This window comes from Panthera leo, chromosome C2 (genome assembly GCF_018350215.1).
Source record: "Panthera leo isolate Ple1 chromosome C2, P.leo_Ple1_pat1.1, whole genome shotgun sequence".
NCBI classification, from domain to species: Eukaryota; Metazoa; Chordata; class Mammalia; order Carnivora; family Felidae; genus Panthera; species Panthera leo.
The window spans coordinates 131,388,196-131,407,561 of NC_056687.1; the positions used below are offsets into that span (position 1 = coordinate 131,388,196).

The 19,366-nt window shown below is 37.0% G+C and overlaps 1 protein-coding gene across 2 annotated transcripts in view; it reads right to left on the bottom strand.

Annotated features, from left to right (window-relative positions):
- ATP2C1 (ATPase secretory pathway Ca2+ transporting 1) overlaps positions 1-19,366 on the bottom strand; it is a 170,225-nt gene that overhangs the window by 90,994 nt on the left and 59,865 nt on the right. For both annotated transcript variants that reach the window (XM_042954480.1, XM_042954479.1), the window contains exon 2: positions 1,684-1,794. In XM_042954480.1, the coding sequence (XP_042810414.1) occupies positions 1,684-1,794 (111 nt within the window). The remainder of the gene's footprint in view (positions 1-1,683; positions 1,795-19,366) is intronic.

The following is a 19,366-nucleotide window of genomic DNA, read 5'->3' on the forward strand; positions in this document are numbered from 1 at the left end:
CCACCTACATTCTTCAGTCACTGTGCTACTGTGATTTATAAGAAGTATATACGCATCTGGTCATTCAGATGACCAAAACATATTTCTCAGTTGTATCTGGTCTTCCTCCAGGGTTGCTGACTCTCAGCTCCTAAAACCCTAGGAATTTCCTGCAATGATGGCAATAAAGGTGTCTTCTGTTAGGTTAATGAAGGTCACTTTTGAACCCCACCTAAGAGCAGCAGCTGGTAGCTAAGAAGACAAACCATGTGACTAGAAAGTTAGAACTTTCAGTCCTAGAACCCCCACCACCATCCTCCCTCACCTCTGGGGAAGAGAGATAAGATGGAGGTTGAATCAGCCAAGGGTGAATGACTTAGCCAATCATGACTAAAAAATGAAGCCTCCATAAAAGCCCCAAAGGGCTGGGTTTGGGGAGCTTCCAGACTGATGAACACATGGAGACTGGGGTGAGTGACACACCTGTAGAGGGCATGGAAGTTCCAGGCTCTTTCTCCATACCAGACCTACATATGTCTTCATCTTGCTCTTGATTTCTATCCTTTATCATATCCCTTTAATAAACTGGTAAACCTAAGTGTTTCCCTGAGCTCTGTGAACCACTCTAGCAAATTAAATGAACCTAAGGAAGAACCTCTAATTTGAAGTGGGTAGGTCAGGATCATAGATAACAGCCTGGGGTCTGTGACTGACTTCTGAAGTCAGGAATGAGAGTGTTCTAGGGCTGAACTCAACCTATGGAATCTGATGTTATTTCTGGGTAGTAGATATTGTCAGAACAGAGCTGAATTCTTCAGTGTCCAAAAATTGTTTCGTGTTATGTGTGGGAGAACCTGCCCTCAACCCCCCAGCCACCATGTTGGAACTGGGTCTGTGAACCTTAGAAGAGTCACTGTCTCTCATGATTTATTATATAGCTATCGTTAAGGAACAAAATTACTTTCATCCCTAAAATAATCAGTTTCTCTGGCCAAAAGCTTTATAATAGAGTTTAATAATGGAGTCTTGCAACACTTAAAAATATTTAAAATATATGGTTTTAAAACAGTATAAATACAACCACCCTGGAAAAAAATGGATATCCCATGTTTTTAATGCCATCATTTAAATACATGAATTACGAAGGAAAAATTTTAAAAAACTGTATTCCTGTTACATTAGATTGTGCTTTTTAAAACTAGGAAAAGATTAAATTAAATAAGCAGTTAAGGTTTACTTGCAGTTCTTATCATGTACATGGCTTTTACTTAACTTCAGAAAATATCTATTAAAAAAAATGATAAACTCCTAACTCTACTTATGCTAACAATTGATTATTTTATAATCCAACTAATCCTTACACAGCACTAATAGTTCCTGGCAATGCTAATGACCTAAAGTTGCACTGTCCAATCAGGTACTAGCTACATGCAGCCATTTAAATTTTAATGAATGAAAATTAAATAAAATTAAATTCAGTCCCTTATCTAAATATCCACACTTCCACTACTCAGTAATCATGTTTAACTATTGACTACTGTTCGAACAGTGTAGAACATAAAAGCCCATGTTTTTTATGGGCTTTACTTCATCACAGAAAATTTACTTCATCACAGAAAATTCTATTGGGCAGCAATAGAGTTATCCATAGAGTCTAAGCAACTGATTTTACTATCTACTCCCTTCCTCCCACCAAGTACTTACTTGGAGAATGCTTGCAACTTCACTGACTGGTAATTCACTTGCTTTTTTTGATGTCAATACAGGAATCATTGTCTCATTTTCAGCATTAGGAATTTTTTGAAAACGTGCAACCTAGCAAAGAAAACAAAGGCAAAATATTTGAATATACAAAAAAAATTCAAATGCAGTCTAGAATAAATGAAAATCTAAACGTTCACAGAAACTGAGTTTCCAGTTATAAAACATTTTCAGAATAATAAGTATATAGTTCTAAGAAGATAATTTTATATTAACCATGTGCTATTTTTCCAGAGAGCACATTTCAAAAATTAAGCCACCAGTGCCAGCTAGAACACAAAATCATTTTCACATTAAATAAAAAAGATGCTATTTTTACACCAATGTAATGAGTAAAAAGTAAAACAGATGTCCCGTCTCGCAGATCCTAATAATTACATGTAGTCATAATCCTCTAAACTCATTATGTTTAACAGCAAAGAATGAGAACAGCTAAGCTTTCTCCATTTTAACTACTCCTGTTAGGGTGCCCGTTTCTTAACTGTCCAGAAAAACACCTATCTACTCTACATAAGCACCAAGACAGCAAGTCAGATTTAAAAATCTATTCCCAAACTAGCAGAAAAACAAAGAAAAGAGACCAGACAAGCAGAGGATGCACAGTTTAGTGAAGGGGCTGTAAACAAGCAGAGATGGTGGTAACCAGGGTACCTACTTCATGCAGCTTCATAAGCAAGTATCTAGAGAAAAGTTTTTATTTAACACACTTCCAGAAATAAATCTCCAATCCAGACTTGTCTTGGGTCCTAAGCTGACAGATTCTTAATAGACAAAAAGTTTTGAATAAGTAGGAGAAAGTAAGACAAAAGTGAAACTTTAGTGAAGAAAACTTTTCAGTTGCTATACTTCCACTGATTAGAATACTGAAAGTGAAGTGATCATCTTACTGCCAAGACACAAGTCTTTAAGCTTTCAGATGGAATGTCTTCAACCTTGGATAATCAACATTTTTAGGATAAAAATATTCCCCCCAAATTTTTTTGACACAACACTTCTTTAAGACAACAAATGACACTGATCAAAAAAGAAAATTTTAAATTTCTATTATTTTAAGATAATAATAACAGAGTGCTGTGTGCTGTCATTATAGAATCTTTACACTTACTCCAAAAATTAGTAAATAGCTGTGGAAAAAAGTATTCACTCAGTGTAACTGAGTTCTGGAACAATCAAATACATGTTTTCTAATTTCACTTATTAAAAGGCACTGCTGAATGTTTAAGTACTTTAAAGCAAGAAGCAGAAGTATTTTTCTACTTTTCATGATAAGATATTAGTGACTAAAAATTCTGAGGAAATTGGGAGACAGATTACCTTACTTTCATACAAAACAAAGCCTTGAAATTATTTAAAGCATATTTTTACATAATTAAGAAAGCTTAAACCTTAGAGAAAAAAACTGGAAATTTCTTAAAAGTTCCAAACGTTTCAGAACCACTGAATATCCAAACCTATAAAACAAAGTGGGACAAGGGAAAGACTTAATTGAACCATCCTTAAATTAAACACTGGAAAAAAACCTACAAAAATAACCAGAATCTTCTTAAAGCAATGAGAACTATAACAGTGTGATGCGGTTATTTATCTTGTGAGATGTTAAAGCAAAATTAAGAAGGATCAAGTATATTTACATTATCTGTGATGTCAACGAGACTAGTATCTTTTATTTCTAAGATTCCTGTACCTCAGTGTCTTCATATATAAAATACGGATAATACTGCCTAAAGTTGTGTCAAGATTACATCCATTAATAAAGGACTTGACCCAATAGTAATAAGTGCTGAAATAGCTATTTTTCTCCAAAAAGTATTTAATACTTACATATATATTCAATAGTACAATTAGCTTAATCCAGAACTAAATTACCAATCGTGGCAAATAAAAGTTAGATTTGCAATAATTTTTCTATTAAAATACACTTTTCTGTCACTGATATCTTAGAAATTGCCATCTCAAGTAGCCAACATGTGGTACAAGAGCTCTTCTCATAAAATCTTTTTAAAGTAATCCTTTGGTAGTTGTTACATAAGACAGGGTCTATGTTGGAATATACTCTACATAAAATCCCTCAGGAGCATTCTGTGGGCCCAAAAGAGTTGACAAATCTCAACAGAAGAAAGTGAGTTTCACTTAATAATGAGTAAGACACTGAAGGGACATGATAATAACTCTTTAAATATATGAAGGGCTGGCTGCCATGTGAAAGAGGGAAACACCAAAACCAAAAGGTAAGTTTACAGCCAACCAACTTCTGGAGGTAGAATGAAGAGCACTGGATGTGTTCTGGCAAAGCCATGTGATAAGACAGATTTCACTGAAAGAATATAGGAAACAGGAGGCTATAGCACAAAATTCTTGGCCAAAAGCAGAAATCTCATCTATATTTATGCTTACTGGATTCTATGTCAACCTACAATTATGGATATTATTGAATTTTAATCCTATTTTCTTTTAAGCAAATGTTATATTTAGTAGTTCAAATGGATCATTACTTCTATGGCTTATAAGAATACTTTGTTTATTCACTTACTCTTTCAACACTGCATTTATTGAGAATCTGACTCTGTGGTAGGCCCTTAGTATTAACAATGAGCAAAAACATCCTGAAGGGGAGGAGAGAGGACAAAGGGGACAAATGTTATCAAAGAATACCACAAATAAATGGAAAACGGCAAATGACTGCTATTATGAAGGAGAAGTCATCCAGGGGCATGAGAGCTTACACAGAGATTGCAATCGGGACAGGGAAGTTTTCACGAGGAAGTGATGCTTATAGAACTGAAAGACAAGAAGCTGCCTAAGGGAAGGAGTGGAAGAGCAGAGGGAAAAGAATGTGCAAGTTCCCAGGAAAGGGGGGTGAGCATGGCAAAATGAAGTACTAAAGAACGAGTACTAAAAGAAGACCAGCATTTATTCATTTACTCATTCAGTCTTTAAACATCTAATCAATGGTCCTGTATGTGCCACACACTGTTGCCAATAATGGGGACACAAAACAGACCAAAAATGTAAGAACTCCAGCCTCATGAAGCTACATACCAATTGGAAGCAAAAGACTACAAATAATGAATTAAACAATAAATGCTCCAGAAGGATAAGGGAGGAGTTGCTTCATTGTATACAGGGGTGGAGGGGAGGACCTCTCTAGTAAGGTGACCTTTGGGCACAGAGACCTGAAAAAAAAAAAAAAAAAGCAAAGGAACTATTATCTCTAGCTAGAAATGTCCAGGAGGTAGATGGGTATGAGCACATACAGGAGAGGTCCAGGTTGAAGATACCAATGTGGGTAAGTCATGAGCACATAAATGGTATTAAAACTGAGAATAAAACACACTGGCACAGAAGAAAGGGAAGAGGTCTGTGGGCTGACCCTAGGGCATTATCTCAACATAGTGATCAGAGATGAGAATAACCAAGAAAAGAGACAAAGAAGAACCAAGCAGTGAGGTAAAAAGGGAACCACAAGAGAAGTCAAGTGAAACAAGTATTTCAAAGTGGGTGTTAATGGCTGGACTGAATGTCACTGAAAAGTGAAGGTGAGGACTGACAACTGACCACTGAAGTTGGCAACATAGAGATAAATAAAGAGAGTGGTTTCAGTGGAGTAGTGATGCACAAAAATCAGACAGGAGTGGGTTCAGAGAAAACAGCAGGAGAGAAGGTGAAGACAGCCAAGTATAGATAATCCTTCCCAGTTCTGCTGTAAAAAGAAGCAGCGAAATGGGATTATCGTAGCCAGAATGGAGTATAGGTTCCAAGAGTTGGGGCTTTTTTTAAAATGGGAGAAATGTTTGCATGTTTGTATTTTGATCAGAATTATCTGACAGAAGAAAAACTAGTAATGCAGAAGTGACATGGGACAACTGATAAAGTGATGCTCTAAATGAGCTCTCATTGACTAAATGAGAGGGGATGGAATCTGACATATTTGTAGGAGGACTGGTCTTAGATAAAGGAATAGACCAGTTCATCCACAGTTACAGATGAGAAGGCAGAGTAACATGGGAAGGATGCACACATGTTGGCAGCTGCAGTGGAAGGAACATATGGAAATATTCTAAGAACTATCTGGATTAAAAAAATCAGGACATATAAAGCAAAAATAGGCTATAGAAGTAGGTGGGGATCCTACAGTGCCTCATGGGTCATATTATGGAATTTCTGTCTTAATCCTAAGAGGAAAAGGAAGACTTTGCACTGTAGTCTTAAAAATAGATAAATAAATAAAATAAATAAATAATAAATAAATAAAATACACAGCTGGGAGGAAAAGACACACACACACACACACACACACACACACAGAATATAAGTGGTGAAAATACACCAGTTTGGACACTATTACATACATCTAAATAAGAGATAAACGTAGCTTGGACATGGGTGGTGGGGTGCAAGAACAGATGTAGAGGTAAAATTAACAGTACATGATGATGAACTAGATACATACATTGAAAAATTACACTAGATTCCTAGCTTGTTTACATACTAAATAGTAATGCTATTCACATGGTAAAGAATATTAGAATATTCTTTGTAACAAATGGTGCTGTGACAACTGGATATGCACACAAAAAAAAGTACTGTATAAAGCTGGACCCCTCCCTCACACAATATATGGAGATTAACTCAAAATGGATCAAAGACCTAAATGTGAGGGTTTGAACTATTAAACTCTTAGAATAAAACACGGGCTTAAATCTTGACCAAGGTTTCCTAGACAGGACACCAAAAGCACAAGAAACAAAAAAAGACTGAACATCATCAAAATTTAAAACTTTTGTGCTGCAAAGGACACCATCAAGAAAGTGAAAAAGACAACCCATACTATGAGAGAAAATATTTGCAAATATATTACAATTCAGTAATAAGAAGACATAACTCAACTTTAAAATGAGTAAAAGATCTGAATATATATTTCCACAAAGGAGATATACAAATGATCAATAAGCACACGAGAAGATCTTCAATCATTAGTCATGAGGAAAATACACATCAAAACCATAATGAGATACCACTTCACATCTACTAGGATGCCTAAAATCAAAAAGACAACAAGGGGCACCTGGATGACTCAGTTAGTTAGGCATCCGACTCTTGACTTCAGCTCAGGTCGTGATCTCATAGTCTGTGAGTTCAAGCCCCACATTAGGCTCCAAATTGACAGTGGGGAGCCTGCTTGGGATTTTCTCTCTCCCCCTCTCTCCCTCTCCCTCTCCCTCTGCCCCTTCCCTGCTTGTGCGACCGCACGCACGCGCACACACACACACACTCTCTCTCTCTTAAAACAAATAAACTTAAAAAAAGAGAGAGAGAGAGAAAGAATAACAAGGGTTGAAAAGCATAGAGAGAAACTGGAACCTTTATATCCTGCTGGTGCAACTGTTAAAAGGTGCAGGTACTATGGTAAAGTTTGGCAGCTATTATAGATATATGGATATGCAGATATAGATATATAGATATACAGATATATAGATATGTTATTATGCTATTATACACACATGGCATTTTAGCTGGCTAAATGAGGACTGTTTTCAACTTAAAACAATCTTTGAGTGATTTAATAATGCTTCGATTTTGAGAACTATAAAATACAAGCAAGATCACATAAGTTTAGTTGAAGGTAAATCATCTTAAGATGCCATGTTACTTCCTTCATGTGTTATTACAAAAGTTCATTGTCTGTGGTCCCAGGTTTCAAATGTTAGGTATTATCTGTTTACCTCTTACCTGACCCTGAAGATATCCTGGGCTTAGCTATATCTTAATCTCCTCATAATAGCTTTACATTTGTTTCAAATAATGGCATTTATTAGGTCTAAACCTTGGATTATTTAACTCATGCAACCAATAAGCATTTCCTAAATAGACCACACATACAACCACAGTCCACAGTTTATACCTTGCAGAGATGAATAATTCAGCTGGACAGTCAAGTCATACCAGAACACACCTATAAGAGTTGCCATACATTAGTCAAACCATCAGAATGCAAGTAAGTAAGTCAAAAAATTCATGAAGGGAAGACTGTTACAGCCCTCAGTATTCTGGGAAAACTTCCCTGAACTAAGCCATTAAAAATGGATAGCAGGGAATGGCTAACACCTGCCAAGGAAACAGTCTAAAAAAGAGACGAACACTGGTAAATGGAAGAACAGTAGAAATCTAATTTGTATGTGACTCGCCCAATCTGGCTAGAATAAAGTAAGTGTTTTACTATGCACTTCTACTTCCATTAAATGACCCAGATCTAGCCAGATATTAAAACAAGCTATACAGTTTTTAATTGAGTGCATTTAAAAACTGCAGAAACTTACATTTTTAGGATGTATCAAATAATTCAGTTAAATACAGACCCTTATGCATCAGGACCCATCACAGACCAACCGTACCCAAATTTGCATTTTAACAAGAGTCCCAGGTGAATCACTCATATATTTTGAGTTTAAGCATGTTATAGATCAGTTCCCAAATCTGATACATATCAGAATTATATGGGGATTGCTATGGATCGAATTGCCCCCACCCCAAATACATATGTTGAAGTCCTAACCCCCAATTTAACAGTATTTAGATATGGAGCCTTTGTGAGGTAATTAGGTCATGAAGGTGCAGCCCCTCATGATGGCATCAGTGCCCTTACAAGAGACATCAGACAGCACTGCATGTACATGTCTCCTCTCCCCTTCTCCCTCTCTTCCTTCCTCCCCAGCCTTTAGAACTGTGAGAAATAAATGTCTGTTACCTAAGACACCAAGTCTACGACATTCTGTTATAACAGCCAAAGTAGACTAAGACAAAGGGGTTTTTTGTTTGTTTTTTTTGTTTTTGTTTTTTCATTTTAATCCAAGTGTCTAGACACCATCCCTAAAGAGTGTGAATCATTAGGTCTGGGGTGGAGCAAAAACATTTATTTTTAAAAGCTCCCCAGGGGCTGCCTGGGTGGCTCAGTCAGTTAAGCTGCTGACTTCAGCTCAGGTCATGATCTCGACATTCATCAGCTTGAATCCCATGTCAGGCTCTATGCTGACAGCTCAGAGCCTGGAGCCTGCTTCGGATTCTGTGTCTCCCTCTCTCTCTGCCCCTCCCCTGCTCATGCTGTGTGTCTCTCAAAAATAAGGAAACGGAGGAGGAGGAGGAGGAGGAGAACAACAACTACTACTAGTAAAAGGGGCATCTGGGTGGCTCAGTTGGTTAAGTGTTCAAATCTCAATTTCACCTCAGGTCATGACGTCAGTCAAAGTTTGTGAGATTGAGCCCCTGCACTGGCCTCTGCGCTGCTAAGACGACACAGAGACTGCTGAGATTTTCTCTCCCTCTCTGCCCATCCCCACTCATCCTCTCTCTCTCTTTCAAAATAAACTTTAAAAAAAAAGAAGAAGAAATAGTGAATTTTCAAAAGGTGACCAAATGACTCCAAGTTTCTTTAATTGATCTTTTGGTTGAGAACAAGGCTGCTGGTACTTTTCTTCAACACTGTATATATAAGTCCACTTATATCCACATTTAACATGCTCAGCTGGATGGGGTGATAGTATAGTGCAGCAGACATCAAACCAAACATCGCCTTCTGAGCTGGAAAAACAGGATAGGTCCCAGACCCCATTCCCACTTCAGACACAACAGCTTTCCTTTTATGTATTATATGCTTTGGCTTCAGAAAAAAAAAAGAAGTTAGTATTTAAACAAAGAGCTTTACAGCTTTAAAAGGGGGGAAGGGGAGACTTAAACACTCCAGGACTGTGGTTTTCAATCTTACTAGTTAGCATCAGAATCACCCGGATGACTTGTTAAATCACAGGTTACTGAGCCCTAACCTCAGAGGTCCCAAATTAGCAGGTATGAGGTGGGTCCCAGAAAATTCATTCCTAACAAGTTCTCAAGGAATGTTGATGCTGCTAGTTCAAGTCACACTTGGAGAACCACTGCTCTAGTCAAGGTCAGACCTGACTAGATCCTAATTTATAATCACAACTCTATGTCCTAATAGCTGTGTGACCCAGGACAAATTACGTAACTCTCTGCATGTTTTTCCTCAGTGGAAAACTGGGATAATACCAATTTGATTTCAACAAGGGAAAAAAAAACTTATAGAAGTGTGTGCACAGTACCTAGTATATGATGGATATTCAATGCTGGTTCTGTTCCCCTAAGATAATTATACTAATCATATAATTATGCATTTGCCTCACCCCTGCTTCACAAGGGTATAACACGGTTTCTGTCATCTTGGTATCCTCTGCAAAGTTCTTAATATCCAACACTAAAAGTACTATTAGAAAAAAAAAAATCCTGGGATTTGTCTCAATGGACAAAAGAATAGTCCTGTTATCCTGAGATATACCCATGTCTTCTTTTTTTTTTTTTTTTAAGTTTATTTATTTGAGACAGAGAGAGAGACTGAGTTGGGGAGGAGCAGAGAGAGGGAGAGAGAGAATCACAAGCAGGCTTCAAGCTGTCAGTATGAAGTCAGATGCAGGGCTCAAACCCACGAACCAGGAGATCACGACCCAAGTCAAAACCAAGAGTCAGGAGATTAATCAACTGAGCCACCCAGGGGCCCCTTTATGCCTTTTAAATGACCTTTCATTCAAAGAACAAAAATATGGCAGAACTGATTAGAAAAAGAATTTAATCATCCATGAATTCATCTTCTACAAGCACTAGTCAAGTCCATGTGTTTCACCTTTGAAAGTGTTGAGTTTAAAGTTTCCAAACTCCAGGGGCACCTGGGTGGTTCAGTTGGTTAGGCATCTGACTTAGGCTCAAGTCATAATCTCGTGGTTTGTGAGTTTTGAGTTCCGCCTCAGGTTCCTCGCTGCCAATGTGGAACCTGCTTGGAATTCTTTCTCCTCCCCTCTCCTCCCCTCCCCTGCTCAAGCTCACGCTCTCTATCTCTCTAAAAATAAATTAAAAAATTTTTTAAAAAGTTTCCAATCTCCAGACGTTGAATTTTATTGGCAAATGTAGCAGCCATGCAAGCAGGAAAAGCCAACCTGTCCCTGGATGAAGCATTTCAAGGATCAGACGGCTGGTGTGCAGCAGCCCTATCAACAAAGAAATGCTGGCATGGGAAGGAAAAGGCACTGAAAACACATTCTTATAAAATATTTCATTACCAGAGGAGCAGGTTTAAGAAAACTTGAAATACAAAGTGAAAAGTGCATATTGAACTAACATATCTAGGATCACATACATAAGTAGTCAGAAACCTCCACAAATGCCTCCCCTAATATGCAAGTTCCTACTTTTTACACCAACTATATCTGACAAAGTCACCAGCTCAGTCTTATCATCTAAAAGGCAAGATGGAATATGATCATTTTCAAACTTTAGTTTTCAGAATCAGCTGGGAATGAAATGATTAGGAATACAAGTATTCTCAGGGCACACGGGTGGCTCACTAAGTGTCCAACTCTTGATTTTGGCTCAGGTCATGATCTCATGGTTTGTGAAATCGAACCCCATAGCAGGCTCTGCACTGACACTGTGGAGCCGGCTTGGAATTCTCTCTCTCCTTCTCTTTGCCTCTCCTTCTCTATCTCAAAACAAATAAATAAAAACATTAAAAAAATTTTTTTTAAAGTACAAGTACTCTCATCACTTTTATTCAACATAATACTGGAAGCTTGAGCTGCAGCCATCAGACAAGATAAAGAAATAAACGGCATCCAAATTGGTAGAAGAAAAACCTTCACTATCAGATGTCATACTATAGACAGAAAACCCTACAGACTCCACCAAACCACTAATAAAACTGATAAAATGAATTCAGTACAGTTGCAGGATACAAAATTAATATAAAGAAATCTGTTACTTCTATACACAAATAATGATATAGCAGAAAGAAATATTAAAAAAATAATCCCATTTATAAATCCACACAAAGAATAAAATACCTAGGAATAAACTTAACCAAGGAGGTAAAATACGTATAACTCTGAAAATTATAAGACACTGATGAAAGAAATCAATGATACAAATACTAAGACATTCCATGCTCATAGATTGGAAGAACCAATATTGTTAAAATGTCCATACTACCCAAAGCAATCTACAGATTTAATGAAATCCCTATCAAAATACCAACAGCATTCTTCATAGGACTAGAACAAATAAAACTAAAATTTGTATGAAACCACAAAAGACCCCTGTCAAAGCAATCCTGAAAAGAAAAACAAAACTGGAAGTATCCAGATTTCAAGACACACTACAAAGCTGCAGTAATCAAAACTGTATGGTACTGGCACAAACAGAGATACAGAGATCAATGGAACAAAATAGGGAGTCTAGAAATAAACTCATGCTTAAATGGTCAATTAATCTACAACAAAGGAAGCAAGAAGATAAAATGGGGAAAAGATAGTTTCTTCAACAAACAGTGTTGGGAAAATTAGACAGTGGTAGGCAAAAGAATAAAAACTGGACCACTTTATTACACCATACACAAACATAAACTCAAAACGGATTAAGGACCTCTGGACCTAAAACCATAAAATTCCTAGAAGAAAACCTGGCAATAATTTCTTTGACACTGGCCACAGAAACATTTTTCTAGATATGTCTTCTCAGGCAAGGGAAACAAAAGCAATAATTAACCACTGGAACTACACCAAAATAAAAAGCTTGTGTACAGCAAAGGAAACCATCAAAAAAACAAAACAGCAACCTACTGAATGAAAGAAGATATCTGCAAATGATATACCCAAAAAGGGGTTAATATCCAAAATGTACAAAGAACTTCTACAACTCGACACCAAAATAAACCCAAGTAATCCAATTAAAATGGGCAGAGGACATGAACATACATTTTCAAAGAAGACACACAAATGGCCAACAGACACATGAAAAGATACACTAATCAACTGGGGAAATGCAAATAAAAACTACAATATCACTTTACATTCTTGGTTAAAAGCAAAAAGATAAATAACAAGTGTTGGTGAGGATATGGAGAAGAAGGAACCCTCACTCACTGCTAGGGAGAATGCAAACCAGTACAGCCACTGTGGAGAACAGTATGGAGGTTCCTCAAAAAATTAAAAGTAGAATTACCCTATGATCCAGTAATTCCACTACTAGGTATTTACCCAAAGAAAACAAAAACACTAATAATTTGAAAAGATATATGCACCCCTATCTTTACTGCAGCATTATTTAGAACAGCCAAGATACGAAGGCAACCCAAAATGTCCATCCATAGATGAATAAATAAAGAAGATGTAGTACAGACATACAAAAGAATATTAACCATGGAAAAGAATGAGGGGCATCTGGGTAGCTCAATGGGTTAAGCATCCAACTCTTTTTTTGTAAATTTTTTTTAACATTTTATTTTTTGACAGACAGAGCGCGAGCAGAGGAAGAGCAGAGAGGGAGACAGAGAATCCAAAGCAGGCTCCAGACTCTGAGCTGTCAGCACAGACCCTGATGTGGGGCTCAAACCCATGAACATGAGGTCATGGCCTGAGCCAAAGTCAGACACTCAACTGACTGAGCCACCCAGGTGCTCTAAGCATCCAACTTCTTGAATTCGGCTCAGGTCATAATCTCACTGTGAGATAGAACCCCGCATCAGGCTTCATGACGACAGCACGGAACCTGCTTGGGATTCTCTCTCTCTCTCTCTCTCTCTCTCTCTCTCTCTCTCTCTGCCTCTCTCCCAGTCATGTGTACACGTGTGCATGCTCATTCGCACTCTCTCTCTCTCTCTCTCTCTCTCAATAAATAAATGAACTTTGGGGCACCTGGGTGGCTCAGTTGGTTGAGTGTCCAACTTTGACTCAGGTCACAATCTCACAATTCATGAGTTCAAGCCCTGCAACAAACTCTGTACTGACAGCTCGGAAACTGGAGTCCACTTTGGATTCTGTGTCTCCCTCTCTCTCTGTCCCTCCCAGCTCATGCTCTCCCTCAAAAACAAATAAACAAATAAACAAAAACTTTTAAAAACATGAGACCTTGCCATTTGTAATAACATGGATGGGCCTAGAGGATATAATAAGTGAAATAAGCCAGACAAAGAAAGACAAATACCATATGATTTCACTCATATATGAAATTTAAGAAACAAAACGAACAAACAAAAATAGAGACAAGCAAAAAAACAACACAAAAACAAAACAAAACAAAACCCAAACTCTTAAATACAGATATTAAACTGATGGTTGCCAGGGGGGAGATGGGTAGGGAAATGGGTAAAATAGATAAAGGAGATTAAAAGTACACTTACCCTAATGACCACTGAGTACAATGTACAGAATTGTTGAATTATTATATTATACACCTAAAATATAACAGTATGTTAATTATACTTCAAAAAAGAAAAAAAAAAAAAAAAAGAAGAAGAAAGAACACGGGTACTATACAGGTCTCAGCAAAAAAGCTAAAGCTGAATATGACCAGTGGTAACCAGATCTAGAGCAATGGTTCTCAACCCAGACTGCACATTTATGTGAACTGCACATTAAAACCACCTGGGGAACTTTCAAAAATTCCTACAGCTGGAACTCCAGACCAATTAAATCAGAGTCCATAGGAACGGTGGGTCCCAAAGATGTGGAGATCCCAGGAATAGGTCTTTTTTAAAAATCTCCCAAAATGACAATGTACAGGTAGTGCTCTTAACCTACCCATAAATTAAACAGGAAATACAGGAGATAGAGGAACATATTAAATTACTTCAAAAGAAGGTACTCAGCAAATTCCAGGCTGTGGGAAATTGTACAGGACAAACAACCTGCTTTTATCAATAAGTTACAAGGAAAAGAGGGGATTAAGATATTTAAGAGAAATGTTAACCAATTATTACAGTGTTTGGGCCTTATTTCAATCTTGATTCAATTAAATAAACTGTTTTGCTTTGTTTTGTTTTAATCAATCCAGGCTCACAGTTGCTTTTAACTATTGTCTCTAAGAGTCTTCTTAAATCTGGAACAATTCCTTAGTTTTTTGTCTTTCATGACCCTGACACTTTGGAAGATTAGAAGCAGGTTATTTTGTAGCATATCCCTACCCTAGAAATTACAATTTGAGATTGCCTGATTTTCCTAATTAGAGTCAGGTGACACATTTTGGGGGGAGGGGAAACACCACAGAACACTACATCCTTCTCAAAACATATCAAGAGGCATATGATGTTTGCTATTGACTGAACTGTCTCCCCAAAATTCACATGTTGAAGCTGTAACCCCCACAATGTCAGTGCATTTGGAAACAGGGCCTTTAGGAAGGTAATTAACAAGAATATAAGGGGCGCCTGGGTGGCTCAGTCGGTTGGGCATCTGACTTCAGCTCAGGTCATGATCTCGTGGTCCGTGGGTCTCAGAGCCTGGAGCCTGCTTCGGATTCTGTGTCTCCCTTTCTCTTTATTCCTTCCCCACTCACACTCTGTCTCTCTCTCAAAAATAATTTTTTTTTTTTTTTTTACCTAAGAAGAACATAAGGGTGGAGCCCGAATCCAGTAGGACTAGTGTCATTATAAAAGATAGAAACACCCCCAGTAAGCACACACAAAGGCCATGAGGAAACAGCAAAAAGGCAACAATCTGCATGCTGAGACCTCACCAGCCAGCACCTGATATTAGACTTCCACCCTCAATTTCTGTCTTTTAAACCACCCAGTCTGTATGGTATTCCATCATAGCAGCCTGAGCCGACTTAATACAATGTGGTTTGGTCCCATTAACGGCGATGTTATTTTCGAACATTTGGCTAAAGTGGTACTTCCAAGATTTTCCCACTATTGTGTTACTATTTTTCTCTTTGTATGTTTTCCCCTACAGGTTCCTTGTAGGTAGATATCTTGAGATTAGAAAAATATCCTGTACCTTATACTCTTTCTTGCTCAGTAGGTAACTCTTGCCTGAAACAATTATTACAATTGTAGCTACCAAATGGTGATTTTTATAATTCCATCATACTGTCTACATTTATTAAATGGAATCCTATTGTAATAAGTAAGTTTCCCTTCTTCCCATTTATGTGTGTGTTTGTATATATATTCTTTTTATATCATGGATTCCTACTTTATTCTACAGGTTGTAAAATCCATTACTATTTTGTTGCTCAAATTGTCCCAGTTTGGGCCAGTGTGGAGCCTTGAATAGGCTGCCTCTTATGTCTTTGTGACATGTTCTCGCCAATTTTAAGCACTTCCTCACTTTTTGGCACCACAAGATGTTCCGTTATCTTTGCATTTTCTCTGCCCCAGCATTGGAATTAGCCATTTCTCCAGGGAGTCTTGTTGCCTTTTACTGATGAATAGTATTCAGAAGGGTCATGGCTTCAAGGCCTTCACAACAGACTGAGTTAAGGAATGTATATGCATATAACACAAACATAACAATTTTAATATTTACCTGTAAACATGTTAAAAACATTTAGTGCATACTGAAGCTACCAATTCTTTTTTCTTATAATTTTTTAAAAAATGTTTATTTTTGAGAGAGAGAGAGAGAACGAACACAAGCTGGGGAGGGCAGAGAGAGGGAGACAGAGGACCCAAAGCAGGCTCCACACTGACAGCAGAGAGCCAGATATGGGGTTCAAACTCACAAACTCAAGATCATGACCTGAGCCAAAGTCAGTTGCTCAACCAACCAAGCCACCCAGGCACCCCCTGAAGTTACCAATTCTAATCTAACTCCATAGAGGTTCATTTCACCCTTTCCCCTTATTTGTAATTCTTTAACAGTGAAAAACCTGATTTTTGTTATCTCCATTATATATACTTGTTTGCTGTAATCTAGAATACGTAGAATAGTTTTGGAGTTCTAACCATACCCTTGTAAACAAAATTTTACTAACTAGAGTACAGTATTTGTATACAGTTCTTTTTGTCTCTAGTCTTAGGTCTGTTTACAGTTCTTTTTGTCAATAGCCTTATATATAAGTCAAAATCCTGTACTCCAAAATTACTTAGGTTAGTTCTTTACAAGCATACCCTTCAGTGGGATTGTCATTTAACTGAAATAGTTAGATTCACTTGTTTGTTTGGGATTTTCCTCCCATCTTTGTTAATTTTGAGTATATGACACATGAACTAAGTTCTAATACTCAAAGATTTTCAAAATAGATAGAATCAGATTAGTGTCAAACCCTATCCCTTCGATTCCTTCAATCTCTACCTCACCCTCTTTATGTTACCAGTCACATTAGTCTCTAGTGTATTTTTCCTATGTTTCCTTTTGCACAAATGAGCAGCTGTGAGTCTATTTTATTTCCTCCTCTTTTCTTTAGAGTAACAATCTATAAATAATTTTTTTCTCTAAAACATATCCTGGAGATCAATCCATCAGTTCAGAGATCTTCCTTTTTTCCTTTCAGAGCTGTATAGTACCGTTATGTGGATATAACATATTTTATTCAACCACTCTATGCATGAAATTGCAAACAATGATCCATGAATAACTTTACATATGGATATTCATTGTTGACATTGCACCTTCAGGGAAAATCCCTAAAATTGAAACTGATGGGCCCAAAGGCAAATGCATATGCAGGATTCCATTGGATACTGCCAAGTCTCGGGAGGGGCGTACCCTCTCTTCAGGAATGTATGTGTCTGCTTCCTCACAGCCTAGCTAACAGGATGGATAATTATATTAATTTCTGTCAATCTGAAAACTAAAAAGTGGTATCTCAGTGTATTTAAATTTAAATTTGCATTTTTCTAATTAGAAGTCTGAAATCATTTCCTGTTTAGAGGCCATTTTATATGTTTTGGGGAGAATTATCCCTTACGTATCTTGATCATTTTTCTATCAGGTTACTATATTTTATTCTCTTAATAATGGTTTTTGATGGATAACATGTTTTAAGTTTGATGAAATCCAGTTTTTCTTTTTTTGTTGCTTTTGTTTTTGGTGTCATATTTAAAAATCCACTGCCAAGAATCCAAGGTCAGAAAGATTTATTCCTGAGGTTTTTTATAAAGAGTTAAATGGTTTTAGCTCTTATATTTAGATGGTTGATCCATTTTGAGTTAATATTTGTATATTGTGTGAAGCTGGGGCACATCATTGAATTTTGGACACAGTGATTTTCTCCTTAAAGATTCTGTATTGTTACGTTGGGCAGTTATTTTTTGAGGTTTACCTTGCATAATATTTAGTCAGTTCATCCTTAATTACTGAGTATCAGACAGTTCATGGAACTGGGCACTGCAGCTCTTAGAACATGCTGTTAATATTGAGTCTTCAAGAATGATTCAAAATACACAGGAGTAATAAGAGAAAGGACTGATACATTTTACTACCTAAAGATGAAACTTTCTTGCAAGGCCAAAAAACATACAGTCAAGATGGCTAAGGGACTAAAAGAAAGTATCTACAACATATCACATGTATTTGTATGCTGATGTTCATTACAGTGTTATTTATTCACAACAGCCAAAAGGTGGAAACCCAAGTGTCCACCCACAAATAAATGAATAAATACAATGGATTACTATTCAGCCATAAAAAGAAATAAAATTCTGATACACACAGAAAATTATGGATGAACCTTGAAAACATTTTGGTAAGTGAAATAAGCCAGAAACAAAGGGGCAAATACTGTATGATTCCACTTACATGAAATCTTTAGAAAAGGAAAATTCATTAGAGGCAGGAAGTAGATGAGTAGCAACCAGGGGCTGTAATACAGGAGGAAATGGGAAGTTATTGCTCAATGATTACAAAGTTTCTATTTGGAGTGATGAAAAAGTTTTGGAAATAGTGGTGATGCTTGCAAACACTGTGAATGCAATTAATGCCATTGAACTGTAACACTTAAAAAATTTTTTTATTTTGGTATCGCCCCTTCCAATTTAAAGAACTAGGTTGTAACATTTAAAAATTAACCAACTGAATCTAGTTTATTACTCTGGTACACATTATTAACAAATATTTCAAAATCAGGGTCACCGCTATGAATGCCACAGAGACTGATGGTAGGGCTAATTATGACTCCCTGTGGATCAAACGTTAACGCAGAATTCATATACTATGGCTACTCTGACATCTTCAGGTATCTAAAAGCCTAAAGGTGAGGGTTCATTCTTCATGCATTCCTAAATCTGAGCAAAAATGCAAAGGTAAAGGTTGTTCCCCAAAATGAAAGCCCAATCTGAAACAGTGGTTTATATCCACGTCCCAGTATTTCCTCCTCTATCTCTGTTCCTTCCACTTTAGTATTTTACATCTATCCTCTCAGTCTCAGCTTTTTTTACCCCACATATTATAACTGTCTCCCTCTTCCAAAGTAGACAGCTTCCCATACTTGTCTGCTAATTCATGCTTATCAGAATACTAAGGACTTCCTTAAAAAAAAAAAAAAAAAAGGTAAAAATAGTAAAAATATGACAGCTACAATTCCAACAGCTTTTTTACGTATTAATTAGTTCACCATACATTGAATAATGTTTTACATAGGGGCAACCGGATTTTTTCTGAGCCATTTAGTCAATGTTTAACTCTGGCATCAATACTGGCAGCCCTATGCCACCTTCTAGCAACTTCTCCACTCTACTGGGCAGAAATCTTAGTTCTTCCCTACTTTCTTTGGCAAATATACTTCATTTCTTATCCGATTATGACAACACAGGAGTGAAGAATGGGACCACTGACCCTTTCCAAGTTTACCT